The sequence below is a fragment of the Acaromyces ingoldii genome (genome assembly GCF_003144295.1).
Source record: "Acaromyces ingoldii strain MCA 4198 unplaced genomic scaffold FA10scaffold_2, whole genome shotgun sequence".
Taxonomy (NCBI): domain Eukaryota; kingdom Fungi; phylum Basidiomycota; class Exobasidiomycetes; order Exobasidiales; family Cryptobasidiaceae; genus Acaromyces; species Acaromyces ingoldii.
In genome coordinates, this window is record NW_020290248.1 from 1,891,186 (window position 1) to 1,915,546 (window position 24,361).

At 58.6% G+C, this 24,361-nt stretch overlaps 9 protein-coding genes across 9 annotated transcripts; 6 read left to right on the forward strand and 3 right to left on the reverse strand.

Annotated features, from left to right (window-relative positions):
- The first annotated feature begins 101 nt into the window (after positions 1-101).
- FA10DRAFT_265652 (hypothetical protein) lies at positions 102-4,315 on the forward strand. The gene is made up of 6 exons (XM_025521148.1): positions 102-482; positions 564-1,064; positions 1,128-1,493; positions 1,552-2,358; positions 2,418-3,030; positions 3,090-4,315. The coding sequence occupies exons 1-6, from the start codon at positions 147-149 to the stop codon at positions 4,238-4,240; spliced, it is 3,774 nt and encodes a 1,257-aa protein (XP_025379011.1). The 5' UTR covers positions 102-146; the 3' UTR covers positions 4,241-4,315.
- An 861-nt stretch (positions 4,316-5,176) lies between these two features.
- Positions 5,177-7,292, forward strand: FA10DRAFT_75983 (putative casein kinase I). The gene is made up of 5 exons (XM_025525685.1): positions 5,177-5,508; positions 5,592-5,733; positions 5,804-5,952; positions 6,033-6,759; positions 6,827-7,292. Exons 1-5 carry the CDS (start codon positions 5,434-5,436, stop codon positions 7,144-7,146), a joined length of 1,413 nt encoding a protein of 470 aa, XP_025379012.1. The 5' UTR covers positions 5,177-5,433; the 3' UTR covers positions 7,147-7,292.
- Positions 7,293-7,734: 442 nt separating this feature from the next.
- Positions 7,735-10,824, forward strand: FA10DRAFT_274617 (hypothetical protein; the record flags this gene model as incomplete). The annotated part of the gene is made up of 3 exons (XM_025523222.1): positions 7,735-7,958; positions 8,328-10,062; positions 10,156-10,824. Exons 1-3 carry the CDS (start codon positions 7,930-7,932, stop codon positions 10,822-10,824), a joined length of 2,433 nt encoding a protein of 810 aa, XP_025379013.1. The 5' UTR covers positions 7,735-7,929.
- Positions 10,825-10,986: 162 nt separating this feature from the next.
- Positions 10,987-12,549, reverse strand: FA10DRAFT_239342 (DnaJ-domain-containing protein). Its single transcript, XM_025519180.1, has 3 exons — positions 12,317-12,549; positions 11,273-12,242; positions 10,987-11,157 (listed from the first exon to the last, which is right to left on the reverse strand). Exons 1-3 carry the CDS (start codon positions 12,491-12,493, stop codon positions 11,075-11,077), a joined length of 1,230 nt encoding a protein of 409 aa, XP_025379014.1. The 5' UTR covers positions 12,494-12,549; the 3' UTR covers positions 10,987-11,074.
- A 429-nt stretch (positions 12,550-12,978) lies between these two features.
- Positions 12,979-13,500, forward strand: FA10DRAFT_228561 (glycine cleavage H-protein; the record flags this gene model as incomplete). Its single annotated transcript, XM_025518753.1, has 3 exons — positions 12,979-13,126; positions 13,211-13,342; positions 13,409-13,500. 3 exons carry the CDS (start codon positions 12,979-12,981, stop codon positions 13,498-13,500), a joined length of 372 nt encoding a protein of 123 aa, XP_025379015.1.
- Positions 13,501-13,598: 98 nt separating this feature from the next.
- FA10DRAFT_227832 (putative 4-nitrophenylphosphatase) lies at positions 13,599-14,723 on the reverse strand (the record flags this gene model as incomplete). Its single annotated transcript, XM_025518728.1, has 4 exons — positions 13,599-13,885; positions 13,950-14,208; positions 14,273-14,419; positions 14,487-14,723. 4 exons carry the CDS (start codon positions 14,721-14,723, stop codon positions 13,599-13,601), a joined length of 930 nt encoding a protein of 309 aa, XP_025379016.1.
- FA10DRAFT_265658 (hypothetical protein) lies at positions 14,717-16,086 on the forward strand. The gene is made up of 2 exons (XM_025521149.1): positions 14,717-15,167; positions 15,238-16,086. The coding sequence occupies exons 1-2, from the start codon at positions 14,742-14,744 to the stop codon at positions 15,937-15,939; spliced, it is 1,128 nt and encodes a 375-aa protein (XP_025379017.1). The 5' UTR covers positions 14,717-14,741; the 3' UTR covers positions 15,940-16,086.
- Positions 16,087-16,281: 195 nt separating this feature from the next.
- FA10DRAFT_259129 (hypothetical protein) lies at positions 16,282-19,903 on the reverse strand (the record flags this gene model as incomplete). The annotated part of the gene is made up of 2 exons (XM_025519949.1): positions 16,282-16,306; positions 16,383-19,903. 2 exons carry the CDS (start codon positions 19,901-19,903, stop codon positions 16,282-16,284), a joined length of 3,546 nt encoding a protein of 1,181 aa, XP_025379018.1.
- Positions 19,904-20,328: 425 nt separating this feature from the next.
- Positions 20,329-24,334, forward strand: FA10DRAFT_278538 (TPR-like protein). Its single transcript, XM_025523465.1, has 2 exons — positions 20,329-21,431; positions 21,490-24,334. Exons 1-2 carry the CDS (start codon positions 20,405-20,407, stop codon positions 24,192-24,194), a joined length of 3,732 nt encoding a protein of 1,243 aa, XP_025379019.1. The 5' UTR covers positions 20,329-20,404; the 3' UTR covers positions 24,195-24,334.
- Positions 24,335-24,361: the final 27 nt, after the last annotated feature.

Consider the following 24,361-nt stretch of genomic DNA (forward strand, 5'->3'; position numbering starts at 1 on the left):
CCCCTCGTGGCAGACTGAAACAAGCTTCATTCATCTCCGATTCCCGAGTTGTTAAAAAAAAAAAAGGAAGAGAAAGAGGAACGAGAAAACTTCAAGCGCGTTGCTGGTCGAAGCAGCTCAAGGAAAGCAAGCAGAGCCCCACGACAATGGCGGGCAACTTGTCGCATTTCTGGCAGCTTGCTTCTGCATCGACGTCGGACCGCTTGGCGTCATCATCATCGCTTGTTTCGTCGCTCGTTGAGAAGCAACAGTCGCTGGGGGAGCCCTCGAAGCAGGTGCCAGAGCGTCTCTTCGCCGATAATCTCGGAAAGGATGATGGCAGGGGGACGCTTACCGTCAGCGAGGAGCAGACGAGAGAGGCAGAGGCATCCTTGGAGGCGCACAATGCCAGCGATGTCGTCTATTCGGTCAAGAGGCTGTTGAAGGGCTTGGCGAGCCACCGAGAGAGCTCTCGTCTGGGCTTCGCAGTCACCCTGAGCGAGGTGAGTCCTGCTAGACGCCAGTGGAACTGCTAAACGCTGAGTAAGCCCTTGCTGACACTTGCTGCTTCATTTTTCCTCCAGCTTCTGGCTCGGCTGTCCACTGTATCGGCTAGCCAGATCATCACCCTCGTGCTCCACTACTCGACCTCCCCGGCAAAAGTCAAGGGCCAGGAAGAGCGTGACCTCATGTTTGCACGCCTGTTCGGCATCTTTGCAGTTGTACGATCTGGAGCCCTGTTCCGGTCGGGCGCCTCCGGGCTGGAAAACTTTACCTGGACCCTCGACATTCTCCAGGCTCTCAGCCAAGGAAAGGAGTGGTTCGCAGAGAGCTGCGCCTGGGTCACCGTGCAGCTGCTCGACGCGCTTGCCAAGGCCGACGACCTGCACTGGCGAGACGATGCCTTCAATATGGTCGCCCAGCGCTTGTCTGTTGCGCAGGAGTCTCGTCCTGAGAGCCTCGCTGTTCTTCTTAAGCTTCGACGCGAAGCTTTGCCATTGGCCAAGGGTGTTCGGTTGCCCGCGCTCAAAGAGCAGGACCCGCTTGCTACGTCCAACTTGGCGGTGCTGGCCAAGTTGCTGAAGGTGAGCTTGCACCCCTGAAGTTGTGTACTGCAGATGACTCGATAACCTCCTCATGTTGCGCAGAACGCATCCTCGCTCGAGGAGACAGACGGACAAGAGGAAAAGGGTGGTGGAAATGGCTACTGGAATGCCCAGGTCCATTTCGTCTGGGACCTCATCCTCGATGACTACGCCCAGGAGAGCTTCGTGCCATCGCAAAAGAGCCGCGCCTCGTTCTCAGAGCATTTCCGCATCGTCGTCGACGAGACTCTCTTTGGTGTCTCGGCATCACCGGAGCGCAAGTCCTGGGGCTTCCAAGTGTTTGAGAAGGCCGTCGCACGGGTGCCCGCCAATCAGCTCTCTTCCCTCTTCACACCAAACTTCATGCGAACTTGGATGAATCATCTAGCAGGCAAAGATCGCCTCCTCCACGGCGCTGCACACCACGCAGTACGTGTAGATTAAGAAACGTCCCTGCTTGATATCTCAGCTGACAAGACCCCTGAAGGCTGCCGTCGTAAGAGACGCTGTCAAGAACAATCCAGCATCTGGGTTCCTCATCGTGGCTCAATTGCTGGGCAAAAACGGGCACCAAAACTTTGACCAGGTGACGAAGAGCAAGACGGTCGAGTCAATTTTGTCCTTGACCAACTTCGATGGTGTCAACCAACACATCATTCGGCTCCTCGACGTAGCCGGTGAGGGCGCACTGGAAGCCGAGGAGAAGGGCGATGAGGAAGCACTGCAGAGCATCGACGCTCGGCGTAAGATGGTGTTAGATCAGGTCCTGGCTCTTTTGCGCAACGCCAGCATCCCAAAGAGCGACGAGACCGTCGACATCGTCCTCACCTTCTTCATCGTGCATGGGTTCTTCCGGATCGTCAAATTGCCCAAGGACGCCAGCAGGGTTTTGAATAAGGCAGCTGGCACGACATTCTCGGACAAAGTCAAGGCGGCATGCCGTACCCATTTCATCTCGTGCATCAACGAACTTGTGGGTCAGACCTCGACCGTTGTTGAGGGCGAGGCGAAGGGTAGGAAACTTCGAGGCGCATCTTCGTCCGGCGAGCTTTGGCTGTCGCGGGCATTCGGCATCTTTGAGTCTCTGCGAAACTCTGCGAAGAATAACAAGCTCCTAGTCACCGTCCAGGAGGGGGGCGAATCGCTCCTGCAGCGTGCTCGCGAGCAGCTGTCAGCGGTACGCAAGTCCACCTATGCATCGCAAGAGAAAAGAAGGGCGTTTGAGTCTCTGCTCCTTGCAGGATACTTTGTATCTCTGCAGAATGCGAGGGAGGAAGACTTTGAGGTTGTCGAAGTGAGTGACCGAGCAGCCCTTTTTGGCGTACATTCTTCCACTGACCTTTGAAATCACAGAGGCTCTTGGACTGCGGCGATCGAATGCTCCTCATGAGCGAGAGCGAGCGAGTGGCAAAGCACCCCGATGAGCCCGCTCCGGTAGAGCTGCTGGTCGATTGCCTCGTCGGGTTCCTCGAGCTGTCTTCTGCATTCCTTCGTCGCGTGGCTAGCCAGACCTTTGCTTCCTTTACCGATGAGATGACGCGCGATAGCGTTGCTCATCTCGTCAATCAGCTCGGCGTGGGCGACGAAGACGACGAGGCCGATGGGGCCGACGAAGACGAGGAGATGGACGAAGATGAGGCAGACTCAGGAGGCATCGCCTCCCTCTCGCAAACGTCGGCGACCAGCTCCAGCTCTGACGATGACGATGAGGAAGAGGACGAAGAGCTGGACGATGACAATGGCGGCCAAGGAGAAGATGTGGATCCCGTCTTGAGGGCTCGTGTGCAGGAAGCCCTGCAAGCCGGCGGCATCGCCGATAGCGAGGCGAGCGACGAGGATGACGATGAGGGCGACAATTCTTCCAGCTCCGATGTTTCGGATCTTGACGACGACCAGATGATGCTCATCGACGACAAGCTGGCCGAGATCTTCCGAGAGCGGGTGTCCAGCAAGAGGGAACAAGAGGGTGAGTGACCGCTAAGGTCGCTGCTTTGAGAATCCAAGCTCATATTTCCGTTCTCAAAGATGCCAAGAAGGAAGGCTTGATCTTTCAAAACAAGATCCTGGACCTCATCGAGATCTTTGCCCGGCAGCAGAGGTCGAGTCCCCTTTGCCTTGGGCTAGTCCAGCCGCTCTTTGTCCTGTGTCTGGAGAAGGACCCTGGTTTCAAGCAGATCTCGTCGAAGGCCGAAAGCATTCTGATGCAAATTCTGCGAGGTGGCAGGACGTCGGACATGGCTATTTCGGAGGTGGCCCAGCATCTGGAGAAGATTCACAGCATGGCTTGCCACGGCGATGCGCCCGCCAGCCTTTGCAACGCCGCCAACCTTTACTTGACACGCTGCTGCCTTCGAAGCACGAGCGACGACGTTTTCGAGCTGCCGCCCGCGGATCAAGGAGGGTCAAAGATCAGGGACATCTACCAGTCGACTATCGAAGACTTCATGACTCGCAAGGCCTCGCTGCTCAAGCCGAACTTCATCACCGATGCATGCAAGCGCTTTCCGCGGCTTGGTTGGGCGCTGCGAACCAAGATTGTTGCGTCTTGCCGGCCTGGCGCAGCCACACAGGGCTATCAGCAGGCGCAGGCTTTCGAAATGCTCCAGATCATCCTAAATGGCAAGGACTCGAAGGAGGCTGACCTGTTTGAAGACCGGTTGACCTTCATGCCGGTCGTGGCCGAGGCTCTCTTTGCGTTCCTGCGCGACGCCGCTTCGTCTGACCAGACCTCAAATCGGGTGCGCGATGTAATCAAGTGCGGCATCCAGTTTGTTCGAGCGACACAGCGTGCCGCAAGTGGTACAGCGGGCGGAGATGAAGAGGCAAAGGGGAAGGTTGTTGGGACCATCTGGAAGGTGGCCAAGATTCAAGAGATCGCGCAGCAGCTCGACGTGTCTGAAAAGTTTGGCAAATCGAGCGCCATTCAAGGTCTGCTTAAGCAGATGCACTCTCTCGTCGATCCATCGTCGTCCAAGAAGAATTCCAAGGCAAACAAAGCAGCCGTGCAAGGCAGTGAGATCAAGGCAAAAAATAGCGAAAAGAGCAAAAGTGGCAGCGCATACGCAGCTGCTGCACCCTCTTCGGCAACAAAGCGCGGCGTCGACGGGAAATCCAATCACCCTGAGCTTGCTGCTGAAGGAAGCAAGACGAAGAAGAAAAAGATGAATAGGGCTTGATCCATATTAGTTGCATCATCAATCATCGGCAATGCGCTTCTGTACCATAGCAACCCCTCTCTGCTTCTCTCACGGATCTTTTCGAAATAGAAGCCGGTGTTCGTTTAGGCTAAGGTTCGCAGGTGCAGGCCACCAAGCCTCCAATGGTAGCTTAAAGTGGTGATGTTTAGTCGAGGCCCACGCTGCTGCTGCAGCACAGCGATATCAAAAAAGAAATTCCTCTCAAGATCCCAATCAAAAAAGAATACAGGGACGGGGACAATTTTCAAATCTTGGGTTCAACTTTTTCCTGTCATTAGTATTTGGGCTGGCAGGCGGGCTTTCCCCCTTTCAGGGGAGAGGCCAGCTTTCTTCCAGCCAACGCCCTCCCTCCCCGTCATTCTCCTTCTCCTCCTTCCCGACACGTTTCTCCTCCTCTGTTTGGGCGCCCCTTGTCCCCTTTCAGCCTCGACCTCGCGCGCGCCCATTGCACTCGGCATATATCCTATCCTCGCTGGTAGCAGCATTCGGTCGCACTGGTGTCCCTCACCTTGACCTGCTCGCTGCACTTCCTTTCACACCCGGTCGTCTGACCTTGTCGTCGGGCTCATCTTCCCTTCCGGTAACAGCACTTGGCTGGCTAAGATCGCTTCTTCGCCCAAGCAAACACCTCGGCCTGCAAGTCAGCGTCCCTGGATAGACGACGCAGCCCGTGCAGCACGCGGTGACACCCCTTTCGACGTCGCGTTCTCGTGTTTATTTCTCGTCCGTGGCACGACCTCATCCCACGGCGCCCGCCCCGAAGTGGTCCCTTACCCCTCTCATATCTTACTTTGAGCCCAAGATTGGCCAAAGTCCAGCCCCAACGCCGGATATTCATTAACCCACAGGAGGGCACTCCGCTCAAGAAAAGAAAAACGGAGGAAAGGACTCGCTCGCACTCGATTGTCCCTGCTCGGTCATCACATTCTCGTTACAAGGAATTGGAGCAAAAGGGCATACATCAGTGGAAAGGAAAAAGAAACTCTCATCCATCAGACACACTTGTCCGACACACGCTTTTCACTCACCGCTTTGACCCTCGGTTTCGACCACCCTACGCCAGTGCTCGGGCCTCTAGCTAGCTGACCGTCCACGCCGCACTTCACGTACCACCTCGACTCTTCGCGAACGATTTTCGGTACCAATTCTCTTTCACCAGATCGACGACAATCATGTCATCGGTTCATCCCTCGCACAGTTCGGGGTCAAATGTCGTTGGCGTGCATTACCGAGTCGGCAAAAAGATTGTGAGTGACCGTAGCTGCCTGGATCAGCTGCAAAGGGGAGGAAAAGCCAGTACTCACATCAAAACTATTGTACCCACGCACAGGGGGAAGGGTCCTTCGGTGTCATTTTTGAAGGCACCAACCTCTTGAACAGCCAGACGGTTGCCATCAAATTTGAGCCCCGCAAGAGCGATGCGCCCCAGCTTAGAGACGAGTACAGAACTTACAAAATCCTCAATGGTTGCCGTGAGTAGTGAACTTGGTCGCAGTCAAGCTCAAAGATCATTCGATCCTGATCATCCATTGCTTCCGACAGACGGCGTGCCCCAGGTGTACTACTTCGGACAGGAGGGCCTGCACAACATCCTCGTCATCGATCTTCTCGGGCCAAGTCTGGAAGATCTCTTTGACATGTGCGGTCGCAAGTTCAGCATCAAGACTGTTGTCATGACAGCAAAGCAAATGGTACGTCTTGCTTGTGCGTGCGAGGCAAAGGCTTCCTGCTAATTAACGATTCTCTTTACCTTGTCTTCACCAACCGACAGATTACCCGGGTGCAGGCTATTCACGAAAAGAACCTCATCTACCGCGACATCAAGCCAGACAACTTCCTCATCGGCCGACCAATGACAAAGGCAGCCAACGTTGTTCATGTCGTCGACTTTGGCATGGCCAAGCAGTACAGGGATCCAAAGACGAAGCAGCATATCCCGTACCGAGAGCGCAAGTCGCTCAGCGGCACCGCACGGTATATGTCCATCAACACCCATCTGGGCCGCGAACAGTCGAGGCGTGACGACCTCGAGGCACTTGGCCACGTCTTCATGTACTTTCTTCGTGGAGGCCTTCCATGGCAAGGCCTCAAGGCGGCGACGAACAAGCAGAAGTACGAAAAGATTGGCGAGAAGAAGCAGAGCACGCCCATCAAGGAGCTCTGCGAAGGCTTCCCAGAGGAGTTTGGCATCTACCTCAACTACGTGCGCAAGCTCGGCTTCGAAGAGACGCCCGATTACGACTTCCTGCGCGAGCTCCTGGGTAAAGCGCTTCACGGCGAGGTCGACGATGGCGTCTATGACTGGATGATGCTCAATGGCGGCAAGGGCTGGGAGGCTGGCACGAGCAGGGACCGGGGTGGGGACAGGGACCGCCACCGTGACATGCGGGCTTCTCAGGTACCCCAGGCCAGCGGAGTTGCGGCGCCCCAGGCCGCCTTGGCCCGCAATGGGTCCAAGCAAGGTCGCAAGTCAGGCGTACCTGCTCAGCTACAGCCCTGTGAGTCGTTCTATTTCATGCCTGGTCATTCACTGCTCTGACTGATACCGAAATGCAATCTGCACAGCGGGTCACCGTCCAGGTCACAATGATTTCCCGCACAGCTCATCGTATGGCGGCGGCGGCGTAGGCCAGGCGTCCAACGTGGCCATCCATGATGCGCCCGTGGGCAACACACCGAATGCGACGAGGGACAACAGCCACGGGGGACAGATGACGCCGACAGGAGTCAATATCAGCAGCTCTGGCGCCGTCGAGGGTGGTCGACGCGTCGACGGCCGTGGACCAGTAGGAGCCGTGGGGATGGGCAATGGCGAAGGCCATCCGGCGGAGCGGCAATCATTTGGGCAAAAGCTGGTCAGGGTCCTTACCTGCCGATGCACATGAGTCTTTCGCTGCCTTTGGGCTATATCAGGGACCTTGAGACGTGAACAGAAGCGAGCAAATCACCAATGACGACGACGACTCTGATGACGACGAACGATGACCGACGACGCACAAATCACTCATCAATTTCTGCAATCGCGACCAGCTTATGCGCACAAGCTTCATCGGCTCGGCTCGGAGCCCCCTTTCTTGTTATCAAGTCTCTTGCATACCAAGCACCAATTCCTTCACCACACCCTCTTACCACGCCCACACCCTTTCCTCTCCCCTCTCCTCGGCTGCTGGTCGACGGTCAACTATCCTCTTGCCAAATTCGTTCTTTCTTTCTTATTTTCTCTTTCCCTTCTTCCCTCGCACCCAACCTACCTCTAATCATCCCTGATCCACTACTCCTTCTTGTTCCTTGTCTAGATCTCAAGTCACTTTCGAAGCTATTCCTAGCACCCGATGGCCAATCAATCTTTTCATAGCTACAGTGATCTCTCGATTCCCTGGCGATCTTGCAGATCGCTGACCACGTGGCCACCTTATTCACGGCTTAAACTTTCCACAATTGGAGCAGGGGAACGGGGGAAAAGGCGCGCGCCCATTTCGAATTGAGCAAGCCCAGACAGACGGCCATCGTAAGATTCAACATAGGGTTCAGGCAACCTTGCAGACCGACGCTCTTTGGAGCGAGTGCGAGGCTATCCTACTTCCATTTTCGAAGCAGCTGGCCAGCGATGGCAGTATAGAGACTCGAAGCGCCGAAGCAGTCAATTCGTGAAGGCGACAACGACAACGATGAAGACGAAGATGGAGGACGTACCGACGTGCGTTACCCCAGTGCAGCAGCGCCAGGGTGCGCGGCGAGGACGAAGACGAGAGCGACGGCAACGCATCGCCCCACGCTTGTCTGTTCTTGCGCTCACGATCCTTGCTGTGCTCCTGTGCAGCCTGCTGGTGGCCCATTGCGAAGCCGCTGCCGTCGTGCTGCCAAGAGCAACTCCGAAACCAGAGTCGCGTGCCGGGGCAGGGCTTCTGCTGCGACCTCGCCAAGCTCAGTCCTCGTCCTCTGTACCGTCGAGCGGGGGCTCACAGCAGCAGACAGCGAGTGTGACAAGTGCCACAGGAGGAGGGACGGTGTCGACGTCTTCTTCAGACCCCGACCTGACATCGACTATTACCTATGATCCCGATAGCTCTGGCTCGAAAGGAGACACAACGGCCGATGTGCTTCCAACAGGCGTCACCACTATTGAAGGCCAACCATCTGCAACGGCCAGCAACCAGTTCCACGACCCCTTGCTGGCTATCATGCCCGACTTTGCCTTCAGCATGCCCGCCCAAATTGTCGTCGACGGCATCAATCTCGCCCTGGTTACCATCCTTGCCATCCACCTCAGCTTCACGACGCAGTACCATCGACCACTGTCCAAGAAGAATTTCTACCTGCAGACGACTAGCACCCTCATGCTCCTCATCAACCTCGCCGTGCATCTGCATACGGTCCTGCACCGGCTCGAGGTGGAAAGCAGGAGCTGGCCGTACATGTTTGCATACATTGGCGTCCAGATCCCGCCTCAGGATGGGAGCTGGAACACGGCTCAGGAGGCCTTTTATCTCCTGATGCAGGCCATCACCACCGCTCTCGTCCATCTCACCCACATCCAGTTCCTCACGCTCCTCTACCCCTCGGCCCTTGAGGCCAGGCTGATCCTCTGGATGCTGGGACCCCTCGCCCTCGTTGCCAGTGGCATGGAGTTCACTGCCCTTTCGTCCGACGACGACGTCAAGACGTCTGACCTGGGCGATGCTATTCGGAACATTTGCAACTCCACCCTATTCCTCCTCTACACCTCTGCCCTTCTTATTTGGGGTCTCTTTGTCAATCGTCGCCGGGCTTGGCGCACAGACGGCGGCACGGCGGCTTTTGGTGGCGGAAGCGTGGGTCTGGCTTTCATCAACACCAGCATCAGCTTCGTCGAGATTGCATTCGATCGGCTTTGGTGGCTGCCGTCGATCTGCTGGACGCTCACCATCTGGCAGAGCTGGCTGGGCTTCTGGTGGTGGGTCGGCTCCGGCATGGGTATCGGCGAGGTGGAGGATCGGGCAGAGAGGCAGGAGCGCAAGCGAAAGCGGGAGGAGAAGCTGAGGAGGAAGCGTGAGAGGGAGGAGCGCAACCGGCTCAAGCTGGAGGCCGCTGCCGCCAATGGAGGCTCATCATTTGGCGATGCTTCCGATCACGTCTTTGGTGGCATCAAACGCTTCAGAGATAAGCTGGCGGTCGAAACAAAGGATGCGGGCCACACCTTGAATCGCCGTCTGAGGAGGACCACTGCTGCCGGGGCGACGAATGCGCCAGCTGGTGGCGACGAGGAGGAGATCGAGCTTGCGTCAGTGAGGGCCGTGGCTCCACCCGATGATGCACCCATCGGAGCTGGTGCTTCCTCGCCCGAGAACAGACGCTCTTCGGCAGCCAGGCCGGGAACGGGCGAGCAGGAGCTGACGAGTGTTTCCGTTGTGGACGGAAGCGGGCGCGAAGAGGTAGCGACCAATATCGGCAGCGGATCGCAATCGTCGGACACGCACCCAACGATGACGACAAACAACAACAATAACAACCAAGGCTACCTCCCAGGCTGGGTGGGCAGCGTGGCCGACTATGTTTCGAGGAACCAACCAGACTTCATCAAGCGACGCATGCGCAGATTGCGGCTCGCTCACGTTGCCGCGGCCAGAAGAGCAGCGACGGAACAGACGGCGCTCAGAGACCAGGTGCTCAACAGACAGGCGAGGGCAGAGGCTGCACCTGGGCTTAGGTCGATGATGTTCGAACGTGAAATCACTCGATCCGGAGGCAATGGTCCTATCGAAGAAGGCTCAGCGTTCCAGAAAGATGGCCCCTCCGCCGATCCGACCGACTCCAACACCGCTGTGCCAACGCTGGGAAGAACCTCGACGATGGTCTCATTTGGATCCGCGCAGGCTGTTGCCAACATTGCTGCGAATACGATTGTGGATGGAGAGGATGTCAACGGCAGCGACGATGACGGCGAAGAAGTCGGAGAGGAGACAGAAGAAGAGTACGAGCGGCGGAGGCGACGGGAGAGGCGAAGGAACAATGCTTCGTCGTCATCTAGGAGGGGCTCGGCCACCTCGAGGAGTCAGCGAGGAGCCGGCTCGACCATGTCACCTGGTCGGTCCTCCTCTTTTGTGGGCAGCAGGAGCCCAGCAGCCATGAGGTCACCCTCACTGAGGGCTGTCGACCGTCAGCGGCCGATCGAGAGCAGCTCCAGCCCATACCTTGGTGCTGCGGCGGATGGCTTGGGCATTGCAGCATCGAGGATCAGCGTCGATGGAGGCAACCTCTTCTCGCCCCTGCAAACGCCCACGTCCAGTGACCCTCTTAATCTGGCCGATTCCACAGCCGCAGGAGTTCGATCACCTCTGACTCAGTCTAGCAGTCAGGTGGCAACGTCTCCTCGAGCAGCAGTGACGGCAGCAGAGGACGAATGGGAGGACGAAGAAGACGAGGAGAACTCCAGCACGGTCCGAGGAGCTGGTCCATCGACGATAAGGGGGGATCGCCCTTCTCGAGACGCAGATGCCAGCGCCGCGGCCGCATCCTCTTCTAGCTGGGCATGGAGGGGTGGCCTCAAGGGCCTGCGGATGCGCGATCGGACCTCTTATGATTGAGTCGATTGTCTCTCTCTTTGTGTCTGTGCGTCAGTGTGTCCGCGTTTGTATTTTTATACCATCATCCTTGAATGAAAGCAGCTATCCAGTTCAGATTCTGCGTTCACTTTTCTGGAAATCTTTCCGAGTCCTTATGATTATTCGCACAACTTACGTCACGGTCACCCGGACTTGCTGCTGGTCAAGAGTGCCATCATGAATTATCACTGATGCTCTTTTCGCCTTCAGGAAGAGCGCATCTATTGTTGTTCTACAGGTCTTCGTGCTTGTGCGGCTGTGACGACGTGTCCCCTTTTATACTCGTTGCTGATCTCTTGAAGACCTTTTCAAAGGCTTTGCAGATAGGGAGAAGAGAGAGTCAGCGGACCGAGGCAAGCGGACACGAGAGAGAGAGAGAGAGAGAGAGAGAGAGAGAGAGAGAGAGAGAGAGCTGCGTGGAAGAACACACCTTTCAAGAGGTCGCCCTCGACTTGATCCGGCAAGACGACGTTGTACTCTACATAGAGGTTCCCGTGGGTCGTTCCATCATGTGGTTGGACAGAGTGGTGCAGCGGCATGCCCTGGCCCGCCAGTGTTGCGACGTAGTTTGGTTGAGTGACAGCGGCGCGCTTGAGCGTGACAATGCTTCCGTCGAGATGGGTGAGATTCTTTTCGAAGCCCAACAGCGCATCGGCGAGAGAGATGGGAATCGTAGCGTAGAGGTGCTTGTCCCTCCGCCTAAAGTCGCCCCGTTGCGGCTTGGACTGGACCTTGACGAGGACGTCGCCAGCGTCAAAGTCGGGCCCCTCGTCTGCCTCTGCCTCGTACAGGAGCTCCTCGCCCTCGTGCGTTCCTGGCAGGATCTCTACATCGAGCTCGACCTGTTCAACGATGACCTTGGCGCCCTCGCACTTGGGACACTTGTGCTTGATCACCCTGCCCTGGCCCCCGCACGCATCGCACGTCACCTGGGCGTTGGTAACAAAGCCTGGCATGATTTGCTGACGCACGATTCGCACGCCCTGGCCGTTGCACGTCTCGCAGTGGTGGATGTCGCTCTTGCTCTTGGCACCCGACCCATCGCAGGCGGGGCAGAGGACGTGTCGATCAAACGAGATTGTCACGGTGCGGCCCTTGTACATGTCGGCGAGGTTCACCTCGAGGTTGAATTGCTTCGTCGAGCCCTTTCGCGTCTGTTGCTGCTGCTGGAACCCACCGCCAAAGAACTGCCTGAAGACGTTCATGGGGTCATTGGGGTTGTCTGCACCTCCCTGCGAGGCTTGCTTCTGAGCCAGGTGCCGCTTGACCCCTTCCTCGCCAAAGCGATTGTAGATCTTGCGGGCCTCCTTGTCGGACAAGACCTGGTAGGCCTCGGACAGCTCGACAAATTCTTCAGCCTTGTCGGGGTGCTTGTCCGGGTGCAGCTTCTGCGCCAATTTCTGTCAGGGTTTCATGGTCCAGTCAGCTACTTTGCGACCGCCAATGCGAGGAGAAAGGGACATCGGATGCCCACCCGATAGGCCCGTTTAATCGTACGGTCGTCTGCCCCCGTATCGACGCCCATGATCTTGTAGTAGTCCTTTGCTGCCTGCGCCACGCCGCACAGCAGAGCCAGGACGAGCACGGCCAGGGCCAGCCATCGGTGCGGTGAGGGTGCGCTGCCGGCACCACCTCGCCTTCTCGTCGCCATTGGTCGAGGTCTCTCTCGTGCCTGTTACTTTTAAAGCTGTCTGGCGACACACGCTGTATTGGGCACCTTCCACGTCTTCCCATGCAGGCGGGGGTGATGCTTAGATTTTTCACGTGGCCTACACGAGACGGGCACGGACCGAGAGCGAAAAAGCCGCTTTTACTTCTCGATCCTGCCAAGTAGCGAGCGGCAGCAGCAGTCATTTAGTCAACTTTTAACCTTTAACCAGACACACACACACCCCTTCTTTCTTGATCCCCAGCATTTCCCGAGCTCTCGCCATGTCTGCCCTCCGATCGACTCGGGCCCTCTCGTCGGCTTTCGCACGCCCCGCTTCACGGCTTGCGGCCCAGACCGTTGCGACCCGCAGCTCGGCTGCCCTCGTCGCACGTTCTTCCTCGGCTGTCTCCACGGCCCAGCCAGGGCGCCGTGTCGTTCCCGCAGCGCTCTTCTTCTCGACGTCGTCGGCGCTCCGAAAAGAGGCTATGCGCTTCACGGCCGAGCACGAGTGGGTCAAGTTTGACGATGCGTCCAACATTGGCACGATGGGCATCACCGACTACGCCCAAAAGAGCCTCGGCGACGTCGTCTACGTCGAGCTGCCCAGCGAGGGGAGCGAGGTCAAGCAGGGCGGTGAGTGTCGAGGAGAGGTGGTGGTAGGCGGCTAAATCAAGACAGAGAAGAGGGGGTGACTGACGAGGAGCGCGCGACCCACAGAGCAAATCGGAGCCGTCGAGAGCGTCAAGGCGGCCTCGGACATCTATTCGCCCGTGACGGGCGTGATCAAGGAGGTCAACTCCAAGCTGTCCGACGAGCCGGGCCTGCTCAACAAGTCGCCCGAGGACAACGGTGAGTGTCACGCTCCCTCTGCATCCCATCGATTGAGAGGACACTAAAACACAGATAACACATTAGGATGGCTGTGCAAGATCCAGCTTTCGAAGCCGGCCGAGTTCGAGGTGCTCCTCGACGGCGAGGCGTACAAGAAGCTCAGCGAAGACGCCTGAGGGACAGCTCCCTCAATGTGCTGCACTACAAGAAATTATCTATTTCTCTGCCTTCTAAGAATGATGAAGCTTCGTGCGCCGCTGTCTCGCTACAGGTCCTACACGTTGAGGTTGCCAATGCTGTCCAGGACGTACTTTGGGTGAATGCCTTGCTTGTCGCAATCCTCGACCGTCGAAATGCCGGTTAGGACGAGGAGGCTGTCGATGCCGCCGTTGTTGGCAAAGGCAATGTCGGTGTCGAGGCGATCGCCAATGAAGAGCGTCCTCGGCTTGTCAAGATTGTAGATGGACTCGATGGTGTCGAGCATCGGCTGATGCGGCTTGCCCACGATTGTCGGCTTGCGTTTCGAGGCAAAGATGAGCGGCGCAGAGAGCGACCCGGCACCTGCATCTTGGTGGTCAGCGTCTAGCATGCAATTGCCGAGGAACTGAACACGGGACAAGCTCACCAGGCCAAGGCCCTCCCTTTGCAGGAAATGTTGAGTCGTCGTTGGTAAGAATAAAGTGACAACCGCCGCCCTTCTTGCCGGCCTCGACGGGTCCCTCAGCGCCTGGCCGGGTGATATGCTTGAAGGCCTTTGCAAGCTTGATGTAGGACATGTGCATGTCAAAGCCGCACAGGACTGCGCCGACCGATGGGTCGATGGCCTCCTCCGACTGAAGCGACGAAAAGTCGAGCGCAGGCAGGAACCGGTTGTCATCGGGGTCCTGTAGTCGCCGTGTCTCGATGAGCTCTCTACTTTCGCCCTGACGAATTGTGATCAAAACTCACCGTACCACCGCAGTACTGTATACCAACGGCATTGAGCTCCTCCTCAATGCCGTCCATCCCCAAGACATACACCTTTCGGTCTGCCGGCATCTTGAGCACGTCCTTGAGGTAGACAGCCGCCGCATACGAGCTCGAGATGATCTCCGACTGACGACAGCCCAGTCAGCTTTCCTCCTGTTACAGAAAGCAGAGACCCGAGCCAAGCAAGACGTACCTCGCTGGCCTCGATGCCCATCTTGTCAAATTTGCCCTTGTAGCTCCTCCGGCTCTTGCTGGCGTTGTTGGTGACAAAGACGACCTGCTTGCCCGACGATCTCAGCTTCGAGAGCACCTCTTTTGCGCCTGGGATAAGGTCGTCGCCGGACCAGAGGACGCCATCGCAGTCGAAGAGAAAGGCATCGTAGCGCGAGAGGAGGTCCGCGTACTCCTCCTTGGTTGTGAGCTTCGACATCTTGACGATGGCGACCAGATGAGCTTACTTTCGTCTTGTGTCCTTCCTGCGCGAAACCGGTCCACACGTGGGAACGCGTGGAGGCCGACGCCGGTCCTCCGACCGGATGGGTGCAATTTAAATGCAATGAGAGAGAAGTCAGTTGCAGACATCGGCGACGGCGACGGCGACGGCGACGACAACGAGGAAGACGACGAAGTGAAGCCTCCCAAAATGCTCGCCACCATCCTTGCACCTATTGCCAACCTCAATGCCCTGCTGCTCTCGACGCCTGTCCATGCTGGACTGTTTCCTTACGCTCTCCTCCCCACGCTCCACGCCGCCCGCATCTCGCTGCTGCACCGCGCACTGAGCGAAAAGGCCTGGGAGGCGACGAGCGACGATGTGCGCCGGACGAGGGGCAAACCGACGTGGGCATACAACATCGTCGGATTTCTCGTCATGGTGAGCAGGGAAGCCTGAGTCCTGCCCCTTTCTCTTTTGAGACTGACCAGACACACTCTCGTGCCCAAAGTGCTGGGGCGGCTCCCTGATCAACAACGTCATCCTCACCTCGACGCCGCCCTTTTTGCTCTCGATCCATCCCTTTATCAACTACGTGTCCGTCCACCTGCTCCTCAGCGTCGTCCTCTCGCTCTTCCCGAGCCTGACACCCCCGCTCTACCTCGTCGACACGTCCCTGCCGCTCCTCGATGGATGCCTGCGCACCCAGGCCGTCGTCGTCTCGCTCGACATGGTCGCCCGGAGCCCCAACGCGGCCGTCCGGAGCTCGCTGCTGATCCAGCTCATCGCAGGCGTCGTCGGCTCCACCGGCGGCGGCCAGCTCGCCGGCACGCTCGGCCTGCTCAACCCCGCCGGCTGGACGCTCTCGACGCCGCCGTTGCTCGGCGCGCGCTCCGTGCTGCCCATCATTGACATCTACGCTGCCTTTTTCGCCACGGCCGCCTTTGGTCTGACAACGGCCTCCAACGCCGCCTACGAGCCGTGGATGGCCCGGCTCCACGCGGGCAAGACGGGCCCGATCCTGTCGCCCGCGGGCGGCCGTGCCCTCGCGACGCTCATCTTTGCCGCGGCCTTTGCCTACCGGGCTCTGATGCTGCATTGGGTCGCTGCGCCCCCAGCGGCGACAACAAGCAAAAAGACGCGCGCCGTCAATGGGAGCGCAGGAGCCAATGGCCACCCCAAGACATCAAGCCGGGCCAAAGCAGCCGCGTGAAGGTTCCGCGAGAAAGGAAAGAGAAAGGGGGGGTAATAAAAGAGAAATGATGCCAGCGGATGTAATTACCGTGAGAGGGCGAAACTTGCTGCATTCGTGCTTTGAGAAGATGTGACTCTGAGGGCAAGAAGATGAAAGGTCTAGAAAAAGCAAGGATGTCGTCTGAAGACGAAAAATTAAGTCTAGAGCAGGTAACAGAAGAGACGAAAGGGGAATAAGCGCTGGATATGCCGGGAGAGAAAGGAGGGTATTACTACTAGAGAAGGGGAGAAGAAGAGAAATTAGAGGGAAAAGGGAGGAATTTTGAATGCACAGGGGAAGAAGAAGCAGACAAGGGCTCTGCTACAGATGTCTGCAAGCGGCAATGCTGTCATAGAAGGGGGTTTGGGGATGTGAGCACAGGAGGCGAGAAGAAAACTCTAGCCAAGAAAATGTAAACCCACCTCTCGAGAGCCTCGACGACGACGGCGACGTTTGTCATGAGCCCGTGTCCGGCGCCTTTGACGAGCTCGACTCGGCAATTGCTCATCTGCCTCTCCATCCAAAGCACGCTGCCGAGGCTCACACGCTCGTCCTTGTCCCCATGCCAGACCTTGGCGGCGTGGTTGACATCTGCGTAAGTGAAGCCCCAGGGCTTCTGCGAGGCCCGTCCAAGGATGCACAGGAGGTCGGCTGTGCCGCCTCCTCGCTGAGACTCGGCGTGCGAGGCCCGAAGGACTGCAGTGGCCAGGTCAAAGCCCGTGGCTGATGGTCCTTGCTCTCGCTGTTTAAGCGAGGAAGGGCTTTGGAACACCGAGTCGTGGCTGCTATCCCCAGCCTCTCTGCTGGCGTGTGCCACTCTTGCCGGCGTGGCCGTCGGCGGCGGCGACTTGTTTGACGCGCCGCTCCTCAGTGTCAGAGGAGAGTGTGTCGAGGCGGCCGTGGAAGAGCTAGACGAATAGCCGCTGCCGTTCGACTGCGCACTCGGACCGTGGCGCTGGCCATAAGAGTGGCTCGAACCACCACTCTTCTGTGCGCTGGGAGACGCGGAGCTGGTCGAACGGCGAAGCACCCAAGCTCGTTTGCGCCGGCCTGCGTCTAGGCCCATGATCGAGGCAGACGCAGGGGTCGTAGCGTCGAACGAACTGTCCTCTTCTTCATTGGAAAAGGAGGAGAGTGAGGCGCTCGAGGGCACGCCCGTGCCGTCGGGAAGCAGCAGGGTCAGCCGAGCAGAGCTGGGGTCGATCGAAGACCGCGGCGTGGACGAGGCCCTGAGAGAGCCCGACGAGGGCCATCGAGGAATCGGCGACTTGCTCGAGCGCGTGCTCGGACCGATGGAGAGCGAAGGTGACGACGGTGAGGGTGAGGTCGAACTCAAGGATCCGAGCAGCGGCGACGAAGCCGAGTCGGGCACACCGTTGGCCGTAGAAGAAGACCTTGACTTGACGGGCGATGAAGTGGAGAGGTTGAGAAGAGGCAGCGGCTTCCGTCTCGGTGTCTCGTAGCTGTCCATTCGCGGTGTGCCGTCGGCGCTCTCGGCCTCGTAATCGTTTGAGGATGGAGAAGGGCGATACCACGGATCATCGTTATCGTCGTCAACGTCGTTATTGGTACTTGCCAAGGCAGGCAGCTTGCCCAAGCGCCACCCTTGCACTCGAGACTCTGCAGCCTGTGCCGTTCGGATGAGCCCGTCAGGGACGTACTTGAGCCATCGATAGCCGCTCTCCAAGCTGGCGCTGACCCAAGGTGCCAAGAGATGGGCGGGGCCAGCGACGCGCTCAGAACCAAAGAGGAGGCAAGTAGCCATGGCGTACGGCGCTCCGGCGCTGTGGGCCAGTACAGAGAATCTGGACAAGGCCAGGCGATCGGCCAGCTCGATGACGACTTGGCTCCACTCCATGACGCCTCTCCTTTCGCTGCCAATGTCGTCGGTGCGACCCAGGCCCCACCGGTCGAGGCAGATGAGACGCAAGTCAAGGGCAGCAGCCATCTCATCATAGAGCCCGACCAGGTATCGCACGGCCCCCAGACCCAAAAACACGATGACGGGGTGCCCTGTCGGGCTTCCCACGTCGGCATAGGACACCGTCAAGCCCGCATAGGGCGCCCTCTGAAGTGTCATGAGCTTCGTCAAGCGGGATGACCGAAGATATCTCGAGATGGCCTGCTCTTCCTCTGTTGCCGCAGCTGTGGAGCTTGCGGACGGGGCAGCAGCAGAATATCCAGAAAAGGCCTGTGCTGAGGTGGACAAGTGCGGCGTGGTCACAGATGGCGGCACAGGAGGCACCCGCGGAGTGCCTTCTGTCCTTGGTGGCGTCGTCGTCATGCCACTTGTGACAGATGCGCCACGCGTTCGACCGTGAGAGTCTCGCGTAGATCTTCTGCTGGGCGTCGACATCCTTGGTTTGGCGGGAAAGGACGTGGCGTGCTGCAGCTTCCGGCCCAGAGGCAGCTGCTTGGAGTCCCCCTCTCTCCCCTCCTCGCCCTCATCCTCGTCGTCGTCGTCCGCCAGTGAGGCCGTCTGTGCCCGACCTGCCCAACGAGACTTGGCATCCAGACGGTCCGGGTCCCAAGCGGCGCGAGCTTCCTCAATGACTGAGTCGAAGGATGCATCGCTGTCGTAGTCGACATAGCCACTTCTATCGTTGTGATTGATCCCATTATTTCCGCTTCTCTCCACGGTCGTTGCGCCGTGCTGTTGCCCTACAGACCATGGGTGGCTGCCCTCGTGGATGGTCGAGGACCTGGGTGAGGGCGTCTGGAGGGACCCCGAGTGCTTTCGGATAATCTCCTCGATGCTCGGCACCTTTTCCGTCTTGTCGAGCGCCAGCCTCGGCTTCCTTGCCTTGCCCAACGCATGACTCGACGAGGCATGCGTGGCCGGCACCGAGTAGAAACCGTCAAGGGCCTCGTGTTGCGTGGGTCTGCGAGGCTTCGCTGCCACAAGGCGGCCATCGACGATGCCGGTAGACGCTGACCGCTGCATGCGCGCGTCATCGTACCTGCTACCCAGCCGACTGGACGAAGGAAGGCCAACCTGGCCGCTTCGGTGAGTGGCATTGACGTTTGAGTCTTTGAGCGGGAGCGGAGGCGGGTTGTCTGACTGGGATAGCGTTGCCTGACGACGGAACTGGGAGGCAAGGTCCTGGGATGAGTTTCGCTTGGCCACGGAAGACAGCATCGAGGGGTAGCCCGAGGGAGAGCGAGACGCGGCCGCAGCTGCTGTCACCCTGGCGTCGCCGGTCTGCTGCTGCTTCTCCGACGGCGTCCTCGCCTCCGAGGCGAGCCTCTCTCTGGCTTTTGAGTAGCTAGGGCCAGCCTGACTCGGCTGCTCGCTGCCCGTCTCTGGTGCTCGCAGGCCTCCACGAAATCTAGGAAAGGCGGCAGCGGCGGCTTCTGAGCTGCGCGAGTGCCAGTGCTTCGATTGCTCGGGTTGAATCGACTGAGCTCTGGGTCGGACGATGCCATCATCGGCATTTGCAGTGCTGTCCTCGGATACAGCCTTGGCGAGGTTCCTCGCGCTTTTGTGTGTCTGCGACTTCCTCTGGCTGCTGCTCCCGCCGCCTCCGTCCCTCGTCCACCTCTTCTCTGTCGACGGCGAGCTGAAATCGGCAGCTGATCTTCTCTCTCTGGTAGTTGTAGCGCTGCTTGTGCTTGTGCTTGTGCTTGTGCTTGTGCTTGTGCTTGTGCTTGTGCTTGTGCTTGTGCTCGTATTTGTGCTTGTGCCAGTGCTGGGGCGCGTGCCAGCGCTTGTGCTCGGGCTCGGACTCGGGCTCGGGCTCGTCGCACTGGTGCTTGTGCTGGTGCTCGTCTTGAGAGATGGCGTGAGACGCGCCTTGGGCACATAGGGCCCCTGGCCTCTTCGCTCCGGGTACTTGTCAAAGTAGCTCTGCCCGCTTGCCGAGGCCCTCATCGCCGAGCCAGGCGAGTCTGGTGTTCGGCTGACAGGGTAGTGATCCGTACGCATCGACGAGTGCGACACCATCTTGTGCACCCCCTGTCGCTATCGGAGATTGCTTATGCCAAAAAAGGGGATGTTTCGGCGGGGAGACCTCTCTCTCTCTCTCTTGTTCCGCAGCGGAGATCGGGGGCAGAAAGCCTATGGCCGCACACCACCTCCTACGCTTGAGCCTACACCTTATACGAGCATCGTCTGCGCTTCCCGTCGAGCCGAGTCGACGTCTGCGCTTGTTTCTTCTTTGAGACTCTATCGCGGCGCGAGCCGAAGCTGGGGAGGGTACTCGAGGTAAAATTGGGTTAAGCGCAAAACCTCAGTCAGGCTACTTAGTAGTAGTAGCACCTTGGTCGTGGGCCTAAACCAACTAAAACCTTGCACGGGCGTGCACGCACGCACGCACGCACGCACAGATGATCAAAGACGCGTCCGTCGGCTTTGCACCAAAGCCTCCCTCCATCTCAACCCGATAAAATTTGGACGCCTTCGCCGAGGTGATCCGGCCAAAACAAACACTCGGCTCTCTTCGCCATGGCGCCTTCGTCGTCGAGTGATGGTGTGAGCAGCGTCGCATCGTCGTCTGCAAGGCCGATGGCTCGCAACGCTGCCCCCGCGCCGGCACGGAGGACGGTGGTGCATCCGGCCGGTCAAAACAGGCCAAGGTTGCCCTCGTCGGGGCCATCATCGTCCGCGCAAGCTGCCGCAAGCAACGGCAGAACACTCTCCCGAACAGACTCAACGATGCAACAATCTGCGATGGCGACCGAGCCCAAGGATATCGTCGCCTCGCTGCCTTTCACGCTCCTTCCAGCCTCCCTCGAGGCACAGACATCCGCCGAGGACAATGATACAAGTCCGACGGCCGACGAATACACCTTCTCTCGCCTCGTCGACCTGGCCGAAAAGTACCTATCATCCAGCCCTGCGGCAGGTGGCGGAACAGAGAGGGGTCATCGGGGCTGGTCCTCGACGTTCAAGTCTGACCTGACGAGCGCTACCTTTTACTCCTGGCTCGCGCTCCAGCACACGCCAACATCTCTCCTTGCCAGACGGCTCCTCGCGACCTGCCTCATCTATGGTGGTGAACCATTTCCGTTTGGTCCAAGCAACGCCTATTCGACGCCCCTGTCGCTCGCTCCTCTGTCTTCGAGGTCGGCCACCAGCACGGCAGATCGAGCAGGCGCCAGGGCAGCTATCGAGTTGTTCCAGGAGGGGCCCGACTACATGTTTCGCGACGTCGACTGCGCCAATGCCTATGCGCACGCATGTAGCTTGCTCGGAAGGGTCAGAGAGGCGCAAGAGGCCCTCGCATGGGCCAACGAGGCGGCGGCATCCCAGCCAGCGTCATCGGACGAGATGCAGCGAAGAGTCGAGAAACTGCATGCTCGGCCGCCTTGTGCATCGACAGCACCCAAGAACCACGTCAATCACCTCGCCCTTGCCGACATGGCTGCCAAGGCACAGCAGAACCGGGAGGCAAGGAGACACTATCGTGAATGCCGCCAGCTCGATCCGTGGTGTTGGGCTGCGTGGACTGGTTTGTGCGATGTCAGAAACGGTATGTAGCATCGTCGCTCCCATGCTGGCCCCTTTTGCTGAGCTGACCATCTCACCAGACGATCCCACTTCGCGAGACACCTCAGATGAGAGGGAGATGGACGGGCCAGTGCCAGTCGACATTGCCGGCTTCCAAACAGGATTCGATGCCAGATCGCTATACCCAAACATGCTCAAGGACGCCTTGACAAAGCGGCAGATCGACCCGTCCTTGGTTCAATGCATTCTCGATTCCCTCTCGGCTGGTGTTGATTCCGGAGCAAAGGCTGCCAGAGGAGATGCAGTGGCCGAGTCAAGCTCAGAGGTACCTCCTCAGGGCGCCACTACCACCACCACTAGCGTGGAGGGAGCTGCACCGCCGCGGCCAGGAACGAGGACAGCGGGGGCAGTCCCTGGCGTGGTAGGAAGCAAGCGCCTGCGAACTGAGACGCAGGCAAATGGGACCACGATCAAAGCTCGTCAAGCAATCAACCCCACTGCACCCGCGCCTGCGCCGGTCAAGAAGTTGGTAGAATCGGGGAAAGCTGGAGTGACAGCGCCAAGTGCGACAACGACGAAGCCCCCTGGCACCTTTGGGACGCTCTCCACTGCCAAGCAGAACGAGCAGAGGCCACCGAGTGTGGCTTCCACAAGTAGTATCAGGACAGCAGGCACAATTGACAAGGACGTCAATAAGCCCAGAAGGTCCCCAAGAGTCATGACACACACGAGCTCCTCTGCCAATCGGACAAGGCCTGCTGTTGCTACCGGGGCCGCGAAACGCCCCGTGACAGGGCAGCAAACCTCCACTGTGAGACCCACTACAACAACAGCAACAGCAGCAGCGGCTACTCGTCCGACTGGATTAGCTACCACTTCGCGGATCCTGCCAGGAGCAAAGGCAAGACCACCCATCTCCTCTTCTGTCTCGGAGCCTACAGCAGGGCGCCAACCGCAATCGCAGCAGCAACGTAGAAAGTTGGCCGTCGATCTCGAGCTCTTGGAGCGGATCCAGGCTGCCGTCTATGAAGCGGCAGAGCTGGCCATCAAGGAGTCGAGCAGCTGGCGCATCGCAGATGGCCAAGTCAAGGAATTATTTCTCACTTTTGCCGGCGCATACAAGGCCATTCGCAGCTTTCGCGGACGCTACGCCATTGCCCTTCTTCGGCCAAAAGGACCCATGTCACCCAGCGTCAAGGAAGATCTCATCAAGGAGCTTCACCTTACGAATGCTAGCATGCCACCCGTCTATTCGGGCCTCGACGAAAGCATCCGGAACTCATTCCATGTTCACTGCCTCATCGCCCGTGCCTACCACGACACCTCACGCTATCACCTGGCTGAGAAGCACTTCGCCCACGCCGCCAAGCTGTCGCCCAGTCTGTCGGCCCACATGGACATTTGCAGCCTAACGCTCTTTCATCTTCATCGAGAAGTGGAGCTGTCAACGCTTGCACAGCGCCTGATGCGCCTCGATGAGTCGTCCTGTGTCGCCCATTTGGCCCAGGGAAACGCATTTGCACTCCAGCATGAGCACCGTTTGGCCCTCAAGTGCTTCCGCAGAGCCGCCTGCGCTGCGCCCGAGTACGCCTATGCATACACACTGGCCGGCTACGAAGCTCTGGAGCTCGGCAAGCTCGACGAGGCTCTCGAATACTTTCAACGTGCGCTCTCCTACGAACGCCGGCATTGGAACGCCTACGCCGGCCTCGCCCACGCCTTTGCTTCTGAAAACCAGCACAGCCTGGCGCTGCACTACTACTCCAAGGCGCTCAATATCAATGAGCAGAACGCTGCGCTGTGGGACCTCCGCGCAAGGACGCTGATGAGCTTGGGCAGGCTCGACGAAGCCCAGGGTGCTCTGCAGCAGGCCCTCAAGATCGACTTTACTGGTGCTGCGACGCATGCCAAGTTGGCTGAGAACTATCTTTTGCAAGCCGACAAGCTCGAGGGGTCGATGGCCGAGCGAAAGAGGGATCTTGCGCACAAGCACCTCCTCTTTGCCGTCCAGTATGCTCCCCAGGAGGCCGAGCTCCACCTGTTACTGGCCAAGTCGTATATGCGCAAGGGCGGGGGCGAGTTTGCACCGGTCGAAGCTGGCAAGTCCTCTTCGAGTGGGGATCCTGCGGGTGGGAGCCGCCAGATGGTACGAGCTGTGGGCAATCCGACGTTGCCGACTGCCTACCAGGATGCCATCTCGCACCATCTGTGTGTGGCTGTCGAGATCGAGCCTCGGCTCTTGAGGCAGGTCAAGGCGATGGGCGAGGGTGTGCGTGCCTCGCTCAGGGGTGCTGCGAGTCGCTTGGCAGGCACGGCTACGGCACAGCAGCACGTCTCCTTTGCTACGACGGCCGATGACCTCGACGACACGTACGCCAACACGATGGGCATGGGAACCAGCATGGCCGACTACACGGGCAACTATGTCCACGAGGACTCGGTTCAGCAGGGCGTCTCGATCGATTCAGCCGCTATCGAAGAGAGCGAGGTTGAAGGTAGCATCGACAGTGGTAGCATCCCGGCGGCAGCCGATGCGAGTCGTTCGCAGGATGTTGGACGGATGAGGGAGGGAGCCCGATTCCCAAGGGGATTCGTAGAAGGTCTTGTTCCGGTGCTGGACGGCGAGATCAGCGATGTGGAGAATGCAGAGACGATCGATGGAGGACCAGGGCCACAGCCAAGCGCAACGCCCGAGGCAACCGAAGGGGGACGTATGCCTGCGACGGGCATCAGAGCTGACGCCGCTAGACAGGTCGAGGGCGAGGATGCGAGCATGAGCCTATAATGACACCTTCATCCTGTCAACATTCATCTTTATCTAGACTAGCCGAGGAGTCCTGCAAGGCTCTCGACATCAACCAAATGTGTCCACAGATATCATTGAGTCTTCTAGCGGATCGCAACAGCTATAATGAAGGATTCTAGTGACCTTGGGGAAATGCCTGGGTACAA